This window comes from Pavona decussata, unplaced genomic scaffold, assembly GCF_977016875.1.
Source record: "Pavona decussata unplaced genomic scaffold, jaPavDecu1.1 SCAFFOLD_297, whole genome shotgun sequence".
NCBI lineage: Eukaryota > Metazoa > Cnidaria > Anthozoa > Scleractinia > Agariciidae > Pavona > Pavona decussata.
The window spans coordinates 125,567-140,896 of record NW_028145694.1 but is presented as its reverse complement, the minus strand read 5'-3'; the positions used below and the strand labels follow the sequence as shown (position 1 = coordinate 140,896).

Sequence of the window (15,330 nt, the reverse complement as noted above, 5' to 3'; positions counted from 1 at the left end):
AACATCCATTTATGCAAAGCAGTTTATCTTGACTCTCAGAGATTACTTTTACTGTAGGGTTGTGTTAAGGCACTGTGTAATTGACTTTTCGTGACTGTATTTCTGGGAGACAGAGAGGGTCTTTACAGTAAGGGGTTTTATGAGTTTATGTTTATGGGAGTCAAAAATAAAGAACATGCATAGGCGGCGGAGCAGGGGGCAGGGGGAGCTACAGTCACCCCCCCCCCCCCACCCCCTACATAAAATCAAACAAAAATGCCTTTCTTGTCTCCATAACAACCTTGCAAGAGTTTATGTGGCGTGTTTTTGGCCGTTTCACTGGCGCGATTCCAGCGGGTTTTAGGTTCCCTGTTTTCCCCTCTATTTTACTGATATATAGCGAACCAAAAACCCACTGGATTCGGCGGACCCGCCAAAATACGCCACACGGCTCACAGCGTGGCAGGGAGGCGGAAGGCGGAAGTTTAACGGAACAGAGCGAACATTGGGCACTAATGACGTCGCCATTCTGTGATGACGCAAGCAAAAAGAAAACAAAATGGCGGACAGCATCGATGTGTGCAGATGTGCGAGTTTCTATGGAAAGATGAAGTGATTTAATGAATTTTTATTGACAGTAGCTGCTTTTTTTTGGTTCCGGAGGCCAATGTATTCAAATGGTGGACAGTATGGTTGTAGAGAATGGTGTTGAACCATTGTTCGTTGTCGGCGGCCAGGATGGGTTTTTTGACCTCGAAAGTCCGGCATTTTTGGGGGGTGATGGAGATCCTAATATTTTTTTTCATCGCGTCGACTCCGATCAAATTATCTACCAACCTCGCCGAAAGAGAGCTAAACTTATAGGGAAATACCTAATGGGAGATGCTCTGGGCGAAGGATCTTATGGAAAAGTTAAGGAAATGTTGGACAGCGAGAATCTTCGACGTTGTGCTGTGAAGATTATGAAGCGGAGGAAATTACGACGGATCCCGAACGGAGAGCAGAATGTGCAAAGGTGAAGATTCATTGTTGATTGATTATGGATAAAGTTGATGAGGTTGTTTGCATTGCTGAGATTTTCGAGTTTACGGCAATACTGCACTGTTATTAAATATTGATAGTACGTAGACTGTGATTTAAATAAATGCCCCGAAGTAATTTCAAAGCTTCCTGCCTTCGTTGTCAACAGAGAAATTCAGCTGCTGAAACGGCTGAGCCATCCAAACGTTATAAAACTTTACGATGTGATTTACGACGACAGCAAACAGAAGATGTATCCTTTGTAGAGAAAAGAGGATTGCGTTTTATTATTTGAAGTACTTTATACAATTCCATTTTATGTTTTTGTTTTGGGTTTATCATGCATTAGTGAATTGTCGCTTTGTCGAAGTTACAATAACGACGTGGATTAATGTAGCTTGAATAATAAGCTTGTAATTAATTATGGTCAATGTTTGTTTTTTCAAAACAATTGGTTTAGCCAAGTTAGATATTTCTGTAATGATATATATACCTATAGCAATATCTAAAAATTAAATTCTATTGTTTGAACCAAAACATTTATGAAGAACACTGTTTTGTTCGATGAAGTCAAGCATTTTCCTGGGTTTTTGTCCGCAATTTTGACAAACCGTTTGCAATGATGGGATGGAAAAGTGGTTGTATTCCACTCTGTCATTGTGGAGCAGGTACCGTAGAGGCCAGTGAGTGCATCCTCTTGGAAACAGGAATTGTTTTCTTGTTTGTGCAAGTCTTCAGCTTGAAGAAATCAAATTCAATGTTATAAGAATTACTTACAACTTATGAAGCCCACATTAATTTTATTATGGACGGTGCCTACTTTTGTTACTGTGCATACATGTACGTTCTGTGCATCTTGAGATACTCGGGTTTCCTATCGGTGGTACCTACTAAATATACATGGATATTTTAGCATGGTTTGAAACTATGTGGAGTAAGCAGAACTCAGCAAGCAGGGTAAAAAACTTCCACTCGTCCGCCCGTCCGAGACGAGTTCTCTCGTATCTCGGACGAGTGGATTTCCAAAAGCACTTGTCCTATGAGACGAGTAGAGTTTGCCTAAAAAAAGATGTTCTTTTCTACTGAGGTCTGAGTTCCCAAGCATTTTGGACATTGTAAACTAGCCTGAGTTTCGCGAAGTTTGGTTTCTTTTCACGGCAACTTTCCCGTTTTCGCTTCTGCTTTCCGAAAATATCTGGTTCTGTTGTTTCAATGAAGACTGGATATATTTCCATATATGGAAATGGCGACCTCGTTTGAGACAAGGTGAACGATGCGATTACCGTTGTGGCAAGTTTTGTGGTTTTTAAAGAAGTAATAAAACCTGTGAAAAAATATGAAGAAAGTCGAATTCGAAGATTCCAACCAACATGGAAAAAAGAATTTCCCTGGGTTAAAATTGACGCAGAGAAGAATGAAATGTTCTGCATTGTGTGCCGCAGGTATCCAACAGTAGCCGATAAGGCGAGCCGGGTTTATGTCGGCATCAATGGATCGTCCGCCACTGATTTTCGCTGTGATTCTCTTGTGAGTCACGAGAAGAGCCATTCTCATTACTTTTGTTTTCAACGAGCTAAAAGCGCAGAAAAACTAAAGCAGGCACCGCTACAGCGAATAAGCCGTAAAATCGACGAGGAGTCAAAGAAGTCATCTTAATGCCTCATAGATGTCCTGCATTTTCTCAAGTCGTGTATAAAGAACGCGAGTGATCTCCAATGTGTCTGTATAAAATGGTGTTGTATTGAAAAGTGCAAAGAACAACATAAATTGAAATAACTGTTAAAATAAATACTCGAGATTTGGTACAAAACAGATTATACAATTTCTACGTTTTTTATGACATTTTGTCATTCACTTTAATAATTATTTCGGACTAGTAAATTTAACTTTCGGACAACCAGAATCTGACCGTTACTCGTCCAATGGACAAGTTGAATAAAAAAAAAGTTTTTTGCCCTGGCAAGTGCTCTTGGTATCTAAAATGAAAATTGGGGGTAACCAGTCATTTTTCAGAGATAATAAAGTTTCAAATATTTGGGGGGGGGGGGGGGGAAATGCCATACATTGCTTTGTATTTTATGACTTTTTAGAATATTTGTTGCTTAATTATCTCTAAAAAATGTGTGATCATCCCCAATTTTCTTTTTGGATTCCAATAGCCCTTGCAAAGATCTGCTTTTCCTGCATAGTCATAAACCATGCAAAAATACTTTGGTATTAGTAGGCGCCGTCCTTTAGGGGGTCTGAATATTCAGGGCCCAGTTGTTCAAAGCCCGATTAAGCTAATCCTGGATTAATGAGAATTTTGATTTGAGTTTAAATACTAAACAATAAAGATTTTTCAAAAAGATTTCTGTCCCTCAGTTTTGACTTTGATTTTTCATCACCATTGGCTTAAAATTAGATTTTAAATACATTTTAAACGAGCGAGCTGAAAACCTCGGTTAATTTTTAATCATGGATTAGCGTTAATCGGCTTTCGAACAACCGGGCCCTGTATTCTATGAATTTTAACTTGTAATAGTTCTCCTTTAAGAGAATTTTAAAAATACCATGAATCCCTGTAGCATTTTGCCCAAAATATTACATACTGTACATTGTATCCAGTTCACCCATAACAAGGCCTCACTTTTGGAAGTAAACAAATCAAGAGAACAGACTTTAGACATCAGGCCCCAGTTCAAAGAGTGGATAACTTTATCCACTGGATAAGTCACTATCCAGCGGAGCAAATGTACTCCAACTAACGCTTTTGGCAAGTTTTCCACACAATCCCATACTTAAATTTTCAGACATATGCTTTTACTCTATCCACAAATTATAGGACTATCGGGAAAATCTTGCACACATTTCATCTACCAGATAGCGACCTATCCAGTGGATAAAATTATCTGCTCTTTGAACAACTGGGGCCAGAAGTGATGAGAGAATGCCTGGTACGATCTGGCAGTACATGTATATTGTACAAAGAGTTTGAAATAAGTCAAAGATAAGATGATCAAGACCTTAACTTATTGTGAACCAAGGTACATGATCATGGAGTATTGTGTGGGTGAATTACAGGAGATGTTGGATAGTACAGAACAGAAAAAGTTTCCGATATGGCAGGCGCATGGGTAAGTTAATATGTAAAATAGATATGGCTTACATTGAATTCTCTTACATTTCAACTCCAGCTAGACAGAGCTCAGATTCCATATTGCAAAGGTACCCATATTATAGAGGTACATATAGAGAATTATATTTGTAAAGTATATACCTGGGTGTTGGTCTCTCAGGGGCTACATGTAGCTGGACTGTCTGTGATAAGCAGGTCTGACCATATTTTGATTAGCTTTTAATTTAACTGTGTATTCAATAATAATTAATATATGTGCGTCTGTACTCTGTTAACGCACAGATGACATCAAAATAATTATGATAAGATCAAAGAAGTATGTGGTGAGTAGCATGACTGATGTTATCATGTTTTGACGTCCTCTGTTCGTTAACTTACAGACCCACAGCAAAATGAACTGTATTTGTTTTATTTAAGACATTTAACCACATTTTGTGAGCATCACATTGACTGAGCCGAGTTGAAAACTTTCAAGAAAACTTTTAGACTACTAGACACATGCAATTGTGATTCTCTAAATTAGACTATAATTCAAAGGTATTTCATCAACAATATTATTTTTCAAAACTAACCTTTATTCTGGAAGGAATTTTTGACCCCAAAATATTACAGCATGTCAGTCACATAACTGCAATTAATGATTGGTTAATTTTATTTAATACTCACCAGTACCCAATTTCTGTCAGTGACATAATTTATTTGGACAAATGTTTCCTTCCTTTTCACATCACAACAAAGTTATAGCTTTTTTAACTGGGTTGAGGTCACTTGTGACAGACTTTGTCCAATTTTTCCTCGGACAGTTTTGCTTTCCGGTGACAAATTGCCTATGTTCTTCTGCTGCTCGCCAAAACCATTTGCAAAACTTTGTTGACCAGTCACTCTGGCTGGACTTTGTATTCTGATCACATGTGCCAGTCACATGACTAAATAATGTTACTTGTGTGTCTAAACTCTAATCATAAACTCTATTACATGTACACCAATCAAAATGCAGATACACACAGATGCCAAAACGTGGTAAAAGAAAAAAAATCGACTACTGTATTGAGCCACAGATTTATGTGCAAGTTACGTGCGAGTAAACAAAATACAAGCAAGCGTATGTAAACAATTACATGCAAATTCTACCCAGCACTTACTGTACATCGGTTAATCCCAGTGAGTAGTGGCCTTGTTTCGAGCAAAATATTTCATTTCAAAAACTGCTTCTGGTTTCCTGGGAACTGTAACATTTTCTTCTTTGCATTCCAACTTTTCATAAAAAGATTCCGCTTCGTTGAATCTTAAAAGTTCGGTTTTGTTAAGTGGCTCTTTTTGTTTGCAAATATCGCAGCAAATTTGTCTGTAGAACATCCTACTCAGTAAGTGCGGCTTAATTACTTGCATGGATGGTATTTCTGTTTCAATCTGTTTCTGTTTGTTTATGTTTTGCTTTAATTTTTTCTACTGCTAACTAAATTGAGAACATTTAATCTGGATCCTTCTATATTAACACTTGTCTTTATTATTAATTATTATTATTATTTTAACTCTTGTGCTATTTATTTCTTAGTTACTTCTGCCAGTTGTTGGATGGTCTTGAATACTTACATTGTCAAGGAATTGTGCACAAAGATATCCTTTTTGTTAACCTACACTGTATGTTGTGGGGATATCTCACTATCCCAATTCTATGCAACTTAAATCAAATTAAGACACCCAGTCCACTGTGACAATAGCCTGTTAATGGAGATATATTTCCGGCTGTCACTTCTCTCCGCCAAAAAAAAAAAAAAAAAAAATACCATTTGCGAACCCCAGCCGCAAAGCTATTTGTATGACGTAGAAATTCTAAGCCAATCATAGAGAAGTGACAGTTGGAATCATGTCTTCATTCGCGGCCTACTGTGACAAGAGCAATATTAATTGCCGTGTGTTTGACTCCAGTACTCACTGATTTTAAAATCAGATTTTAATGGATAAATCCCATGGACAGTTGTTAGAAACTGAGTTGCTTAAACGTTTAAAGGCCAAAAGGCTTGTCAGGTTAAAGACATAGTTGAAAACTGTCTTTATCAAGTGGCCTTACTGCACTCACAAAGTAATTGCAGTTTTTTGAGAGATTTGTAATATTCATCATGTCATGAACAGGGGAAAACTAAGTTTCCAGTGTGAATTGAAGCAGTGATCCTTCACACATTGGTTGGATACTCTATGCAGCTACTTGGAGGCTCTTGGCGAGCTACAGTACCGCTCGAAACTATGGGACCATTTGCACGCGGTAAAACCTCGTCTTTGCCGAACGTGATTGCCGCGAATTCACCGTGGTGGGACGAAAACCGCAACCGCGGCAAAGACGAAAGCAACCGAAAGCCGCAGGGAATTAGAAGCGGCAATGCCTCGGTAAAAATACAATAATGACTACTTACTATTGTCAGGGTATTGTCAAACATTATCTCACCTTTCATCCCAAAGAAGCCCTCAAACAAAAGAATTTGTAAAGACTCACCGAGTCGGAAACCGAATGACCGATAACAATTCGTTTGGCAGTCACTGACGAAAGTTTCTTTTCTGCATTTGGGACATGTTCAGTTTTTGTCACGCTACAGGCAATAATCACAGAGCAAAAGACATAGTTTCAGTTTAATTATTGCTGTTTACGCCACACAGTCAAGAAAGATATTCTATTCGTTTGATAAACCACCTGATAACCCTTCCTACTGATGTAAAGTGCGCAACAAAGTTCAATCGAAGTAGTGACGCTGAATTCAAAATATGCAATCGGATTTCAGTACGGACGCGGAGAAAAGCAGAGTGAAAATCCCTCCAAATGTATTGCCAATGTAATCCGGATTCGAAAAACTAAAACTTCGTAATAGATTTGATTTGGTATCGAGTGTGAGCGACAAGATCGATTCACTAGGAGCAAACACAAACGCGGAAAATTACCGCAACGCTTAACGTATTTCTATTAATATTTACTTTGGATAAAACGAAAACAGCAACTTTAGCAAAAGTGAAAAGCCCCTTCCGATGTTTTAAAACGTTGAGAGAAGCCGTCGTTTGGACGTAGAAAGGACCGTGCCATTTCGCGTATCAAAAGGAATTGTGCGAGTGAAGTTTAATGAATTGTTTTGCACGTTAAGCAAAGAATTTTTGGCATAATCCGAAATATTATTACATTTACCAGTTCAATTCACGAGTTCGCTCACAGAGCGCTCTGATTATTTCCCTTGAGAGCGAGTGCGCTTCCGTGAAATTTGTCACACCTAAAACCCGACAATTCGCTTATTGTCCTCGAAGAACATGAAAACACAGCGAACAATAGCCTATTCAAACCCAACCGCGTCCTGCCTTTCACCGCGGCTTAAGTCAACCGAAAAAAACCTAGGTGAAACCGAGGTTTTTATTGCAGTTAGACGAGGTTTTGCCTAGGTGAAACCGCAGATCAAAACCACGAATCGACGGAGGCAAATTCGCGGCAAATGGTCCCATAGTTTCGAGCGGTACTGTAGTCCTGTATGGAAAGTTCATAATGTGACACTGTCTCCTATACTGCAATTTTTAAGAATATATCAAACGAAGGTGTCAAATTTTAAGTTTTTCTATAGTTACATATCTTAAAGAGTTGTATAATATATAATTATTCATCATGTTACATGCATACGACCAAAAAGGAAAGCTGTATGTTTATCCTTAACCATTTGTTACATATCAAGCCAGGAAATTTGCTTCTAGCCACTGATGGAACCCTGAAAATATCAGACTTTGGAGTCGCAGAGGTACGCAGACTTTGTGAAATCGTGTTACTGCTAACAGTAAATTGTTTCTGCCTGATAACTGTAAATTTATTTTAATGACCAGGACCTGGCAACTAATTATTTTGACCAGTTACCATGCTTCACTTGGTTATACTAAGAAAAGTGATAGATATCTGTGGAAATTTAAAGCATCCCCAGCTGATGTTATCAATTGGTTAGGACCCAGACCTCTGACTGCATGGTCATGAACAAGAACATTGCCACCTTTAAATGCCATAGCGACATGAGAATTTTATGAATTTCCTTAATTCTTGTTTTAATCTTTCAAGTTCAACTTGTTCATATTTCATCATGATACAATAAAAAAAAAAAAAAAAAGAAAGAAAGAAAAAAGATAGGGGTTAGGGGCACTTTAACTGTTGTTAGGCGTCCCAATGAAAAAGGAACACCTACTGGGAAAGATCTATTATCCTTTTGTTGTAAACCTGACCTATACTGTAATTCAGACTTGGAGTGGAGCTTACTACATGTACATGTATATCTGAGTGCCAACTTATCTACTAGTGTATATGGTACAGTGTATTATTTTTATCAACTTATTGACACACATTTGCTGTTCCCTCCCCTCCCCTTCAGAGGTTAAGTCCATTTGCTGCAGATGATACATGTAGAACAAGTCAGGGATCACCTGCTTTTCAACCCCCTGAGATTGCTAATGGCCTGGAAACGTTCTCTGGATTTAAAGTGGACATATGGGCAGCTGGAGTTACACTGTATGTCTTTTGAATGTTGGATTGTCTTGTTATGAGAAGTTTAGATTTTTGGGAGGATATGCAGTACACAGGCAACTTCGGACAATTGTCAGACAAAAGTGACAACTGTCATTTTTGAGGCATTGGATTGCATTGGAAATGAATGCTGCATCAATTTATGGCTGGAATCATTATTACTTATAAACCCAGTGCCTTCGTATTGCCATCATGCATTAAGAAACTAATTACAGTGAAAAAGGCAAAACAAACTGAAGGGAAACACATAGGTTGTTTAACATCACTCGATGTTCAGGGACTGTATTAAAATTAATCATAATTATCATTATTTTCGCCACTGGCAAAACATTGCAATAAAGCTAGAGGCAAACAAACACAAAATTTTCTACCGCTACTTGTTTAAAGCTTCTCTTTTCAGTATTAAACTTCTTCATCTTCTAGCTGGATGAAAACCGGACACCAACTTTGCCAAACATCAATTTTTGTTTGAATTTTGAGGCCACAACGTGGTCACGATTGCGCACGCACAATGCATTTTGGCTGCTGTCAACATGCAGGGCTGTAATTCCTGATTTCATTAGGCAAGTAAAAAGGTGGTTATTAACTATTATTAACTGGACAAAATGTTACTATTAACTAGTAACTACTTACTATTCTTTACTAGCATCATTTAAATGCTCCATTAATTTTATTAGGTCCAATTTTTAAATGTTTTCTTGGTAAGCATTCGCTCAGACTCCCTCCCCTCTGCGGGGAGGCTCATATTTCAGCACTGGCAAATAGCCCTGTATGCGGTGGGCCAACCTCCAGTAACAGTGGATTTGCTAATAACATTGTTTTTAAGTAATACCTGACCCTGTCATGCTGGAAATGTCCCCTTAAAGGTTGCCCACTTATAGTTCTAAGTACGCAAAAACAAGCGCAAGCAAATTGGTGTATAATTATCTCTAATGGTAAATGCTAAGTGTTATGTGCATCGTTCTTTGTATTCCTTCAGGTACAACATTACCACAGGAAAATATCCTTTTGAAGGAGAGAATATCTACAAATTATTTGAGAATATTGGCAGAGGAGAGTTCACTGTTCCTGATGGAGTGGCTGACTCGTTAGCTGATCTTCTTAGAGGTACTTTTCTAAAACAGAATTCACACATTATTTTTATTCACTGCTCAAAGCAACTGCACGTCCTCACAGAGCTACAATGCAACACACGTCAGCCCTGCAAAAACCCGTATTAGACCCCAAACGGGTATGACCGCCCAGATGCCGCAGAACAACATTGGATCGAGTCTAACTTATCTTAAACTACATTTGAAGGGGTGCATGGAAAAAAGCCTTAAGTGACATCTGATTGAATGCTTAATTCTCCTAGCAAATTGCTTTGTTCTTCCTTCTATGAGCAAAGGAGAATTTGACATAAGATCAGATGTCACTTAGGGCTTTTTTCCACTCACCCCTTCATTTAGCCACGTTAAATGTCATGTTTTTAATTTTTTATTTTATTTTAACAAAATGCTCATCAAAGGTGTTCTCAGTAATAAAAATCGTCAAAAAACGGTGCACTTTTTTATGTTATAGTCAATTTTCTCTTATTTTGTTAGGTATGCTCAATGCAAATCCAGTCAATAGACTTAAAATACAGCAAATCCGGCAACACAGGTACAGTATGCTAACTTAAGAAAGGCCCCTTTCCTCTGTGCTTCTTTTTCAACAACCCTGCCTCCTTTTGGACATTAGATCTTGAAACACCAGGTGCTTTTAAATACCGATCACAGCAATCTGTGAAAATTGCCAAGTACATGTACATGCTCAGTACGGCAATGGCTATTTTGGTGGATTGCCGCTATTGATCGGTGTACAAAATCTCTGATACAGTGTCTGACATGCAAGATACTGGCAGTTCATTTTGCTGTCATTCTCCTAGTGTGCTCTTTCCCAAGATTTTGTACATGTACACTAATGTCTTGTTGCTGTGAATCACCAACTAGTTCAAGCAATCAGATTGTGTGATTTTATCACATTATTTTTCAAAATGGTGGACTGCAGTGAATTGGGGTGGAAAAATGGCATGATCAGTATAAAAAGTTGCCCAGTGTTCCAGTGTCAAGCAGTGATGAAACTTGTTTGTAATCAAATTCACCACAATCAGTGTATGAGAATGTCAATCACTTAGGGCGCGTTTTTTTATTGACAATTCCGGAATGAGAATGGCCAGAATGTAAAATGCGCGCGTTTTTCTATTCCGTATTCCTATTCCGGAATGGACAGAATGCCATTCCATCCATTCTGCTCCCAGGGGCAGAATGAACAGAATGTTGCGAATGAAAATCCAAGATGGCGGACAGCGAGATGAGCACTGCGGATTCAAATACGTCTCTACTGGAGGAAAAATCAGGTTACACTTTTGGACACAATGAAACATTGCTTATAATTTCATTGTACCAAAAGTACGAGGTTTTTTCAGCGATGTTTCGTACAAGAAAAGGGCAATTTGGCAAATGATTGCAGACGACATGAAGAAAAATGGCTAAGTACTCTCCGTCTGCAGTAAACTGCGAGAACAGGTGGAAATGCCTTACATCTTCGTTCCGGGCATTTTTTTATGCAGACAATCCGAGTTATTCCTAGCATTCCATACCAACCCTTCTTATTCCAGAATTGTGGATAAAAAAACGCGCCCTTAGTGTGTTGCTGGCTTGACTCCTGAGTATCCTGTGCTTCATAATATGCAAGAGTTCTCAGACTACAATCATGGTAAACTAGCATTCAGTCTTTTAGAGTGTCAATCTACCCCTCCTTTGAGTGTATTTTTCCTTGGTTCTGTTTGGCCCTTTATAGCTAGAAATTGAAAATTAGGCATCCAAGATGCATCTTCCTTGTAAAATTATTTTATTAATGTTTCTGTGGAGGCTGTAAAGTGAATTTTCCCAGATTTTTTGTTAATTTGTTTGTTTGTTTTCAAAAGGTGTGCATTCATGAGATGGCTGGATGCCTTTCTGTCTAATGCGTCCAATTCATCTTTCTAATAATACTCATTTTGATACAAGAACTCTCAATTGAAAGTCGTCAGGCTTGAAGCAGGTTATTCTTTAGCTAGACTAATGCTTGGTTTTACCAACAAAGTTATAAAGTAATTTGGCCACCATAAAGAGATTTACAACTGTAAGTCCTGATGTTTCAAGCATTAGCACTATAGTTTCTATAGCAACTGACCCCCTTATGTACTCGTTAGACTGGCCCCAAGCGACCTGGGGGAAATCTGGCCCAGTCACACTTTCCCCTTATTAAAAATAACCAAATTTATAATTTTTCAGATGGGTGTGCAAAAATAACCATAAGAACAACCTTTTTGTACCTATTCCGCCGCTTGAAGAGGGCGATGTGCTTCGTAGCATGAGTGTGGTTCCCTACCTTGATGATCTACACACGCCGTGCTTGGACGAAGAGGAAACAGAACAGCACAGTCATTATGACGAGTCTTTTTCAGCAGGTAAGAGCTCAAATTGCAGCTTTATAGTGTGCTTATCAATATTATTGTCTTACAGGCAAATTTCCCATAAAAAAATGTACCCACATTTAAAAATTCAATTTAAGTTACCTAAGTATGTGGAGAAACTAGGGAGAAATCCTTAACCTTTCACTGTTTCAGGCCCGTACATCAACCAGCATCTACAGAATAATTTCTTGTGGCAATAATTATAATTGTAAATTCAAAAGTTAGTCCCTCTCACATTAACAGTAATTATAGTAATTTTAAATTATAAGTAATTGATGGTTTGCATATGACGTCATGGCCGTCATGTTGGTGGACAGGAACAAAAAGATTTTTCTCCTCTGGGAGTTCACTTCCATTTTTATGCAAACTATGTCAACGAATTTTCTTTTGTTTTGTTCACCAACATCACGGCAATGCAAACCACCTACAGTCATTTTTATTGGTAGAGATGTCATTATGCCAGCTTGCATTGCAAGTACATGTATTTTATGTAAGCTTTTCCATTTTTTATTAGGTTCATCTTGTCTTTTTTCTTTTCATGAGGTTATGTTTAAAACACGAGCAGCAGTGTTTTATTGGGATTTAAAACGTTTTACACCCAATAAAACACATGCTGTGAGTTTTTCGAATGGCTTCAAAAACATTCCTGGAAAAGCGTTTGTCAAGAGAGTTCATAACAATAATGCTTTTGTGGATGTTGGAAATTAGCATACGAAAAAAACATTAAACACGTATGGTTTTATCGGGTTTTAAAACCACTGCACATGATGTTTTATCGACCATTTGATCGGTCAATGGGCTTAAGAATAAATTATTAATGAGTTTTTGAAGGACATTTCTCCATCTAAAGAAACCATTTTACAGTTGGGCAAAACATACTTTGTTCATTTATATATGGTGATGTGGTTGTTAGCTTGTGTGCAGATGTCTCATATTTCCTTTGCTTAGGAGATGTCTGCACACAGGCTAGGTTGTGGCTAGTGTGTTGCGGGGCTCAAAGCCAGGTTGGTCTCTAAATTGTCATGTTGTTTTCTTGGAATACAGAAAACTTCACTCCACATTCTCTCTTTCACCCAGGCCCCAGTTGTTCAAAGAGTGGATAATTTTATCCACTGGATAGGTTGCTATCTGGCAGATAAAATGTGTGCAAGATTTACCCGATAGCCCCATAATTTGTGAATTGAGTAGAAGCATATGTCAAATTATTTAAGTGTTGGGATAATTTGTGTGGAAAACTTGCCAAAAGCATTAATTGGTTGGAGTGCATCTGCTCCGCTGGATAGTGACTTATCCGGTGGATAAAGTTATCTGCTCTTTGAACAACTGGGGCCAGGTGTATAAATTGGTAGTGGCATTCAATGGTGTTGATAACAGTTCATCAGATATTGCATCTGTTGAAAGTTGGGATTTCGTTGGACATGGGCAAGCATGTTTCAAAAACCAGCTGTCATTGCCATTATTGAATGTGGGTACAGTAAGTTTGTTGTGGGAGAGAAATACTGTAAGTTGTTGCTTAGCCTAACTGAGTGTTGGTCTACTTTTCAGATGACTCCCTTAATTATGTCAACTCACTTTCTACTCCAAGCAGAAGAAAATCCATTATAAAAAGGCCCAGCTTTGGATCCTGCAAAGCCCAGTAAAGCAACGTTATTTAACTTAAAGACAAAATGTATACAGAAGACTCTTAATTTATTGTGATAATAGGATTTGTACATTTTATCATTTAATCAGGGCCGTGTGTTCTTTTAAAACAAGTTTGCAAGATTACTGCCTCTTACATGTTCTTACTCTATTGTGGAAGTGTACAAAATATAATAGATGTAGTTGTTTATGCTCCAACAAGTGTTTGACCAATGAAGGTATCCCAGGCAGATAGGAGAACCTGACTTCTTCAACCTGTTAATAACCCCCTCCTCTCCCCTCCCTAAAAAACAGATGGGTCAAATGAGGTCCCTCATTCTCCTCATTTTTCAAGTACACTGCGGATTGCCATTAGAAATAGATTTGCTAAGGACGGTGTCTACTAATACAGGGGTATTTTTACTGCGGAAAAGCAGATCTTGGCAAGGGCTAGTGGAAGTCAAAAAGAAAATTGCGGGTAACCACGCATTTTTTTAGAGATAATTAGGCAACAATAATTTTAAAAAGTGCTTAAATAGGTGGCAATGTATAGCTATCTTTAAAAAATGCATGGTCTCCCCCCCCCCCCCCCCCACCCCCCACAATTTTCTTTTTAGGTATCAAGAGCACTTGTTAAGCTCTGCTTTCTACGCATAGTTTTTAAGCAGCGCATATCCCTGTATTAGTAGGCACCACCCATAATAAACCTGATTATCTTGGGATGCACAGAACGTATGCGCAGTAACAAAAGTAGGCACCGTCCTTAAACTCGTTAATAATCCATGCAGAGAAAACGAAGGAAATCATGATCGTGAAGGAGGTTTGGAAATGTGATCTTAAACTATCCTAAAATTTAGTGAACTTTTGCTTTGAATTTCTACAAGAATTATTAATGGTTTGAGAAACTATGCCATACACTCGAAAGGGTGTTTCGTCCGATTTCTAAACACCTCTGCGCTTTATCTTTTCAACCTACTTCTCTGTGTTTAAAAATCGGATGAAACACTCCTCTTCGTGTTTGAGTTTTAGATCCGAGTTTACCGCGAACCTCTAACCGCGGTTTTGCGGTTACCCGTTTGCGGTTCGACGTTTAAACGTTATTCGATTTAGTTCTTCTTGCAAATTTACGGCCACCATTTTGAATCAGCACCCATGAATGGCACTTGTTTTTCAAGATCCAATAGGATTTATCAAATTTAGCATTTCCCCCAAATTGTGCCTCTGATAATGGATAAAGACGTGCTCCACAAGATTTTTGTGTTATTACGTCAGGTAAAACAAGAGTTCTACGTAAAGAGCTTTCAGGTAAATGACATACGTGAAAACCTACCCCTCTACGTTGAAAACGCACGTCGAAAACCTCAAACGTGACGTGAAAGACTGGTCACGTGACGTCCAGCGGTTCGCGGTCAACTCGGATCTAAAACTCTCTAAACAATGAGTTGTCCCAGAGTGAGGATTGGAATATAGATGAAATGCCCCGTATCTCCCCTCTAATTTAACGTTGCGATGTGTGTCAGATGGTGATAAGAACTCATATCAGCCTCCTTAACAATTATTCCACGAGGGCGCATTGGATACGAG

The 15,330-nt window shown here is 38.4% G+C and overlaps 1 protein-coding gene across 1 annotated transcript; it reads left to right on the top strand.

Annotated features, from left to right (window-relative positions):
* The first annotated feature begins 508 nt into the window (after positions 1-508).
* LOC146454904 (serine/threonine-protein kinase STK11-like) lies at positions 509-14,309 on the top strand. Its single transcript, XM_085094907.1, has 10 exons — positions 509-994; positions 1,169-1,252; positions 4,026-4,115; positions 5,673-5,739; positions 7,816-7,881; positions 8,497-8,633; positions 9,628-9,755; positions 10,232-10,289; positions 11,945-12,120; positions 13,672-14,309. Exons 1-10 carry the CDS (start codon positions 657-659, stop codon positions 13,764-13,766), a joined length of 1,239 nt encoding a protein of 412 aa, XP_084951033.1. The 5' UTR covers positions 509-656; the 3' UTR covers positions 13,767-14,309.
* The last annotated feature ends 1,021 nt before the right edge of the window (positions 14,310-15,330 follow it).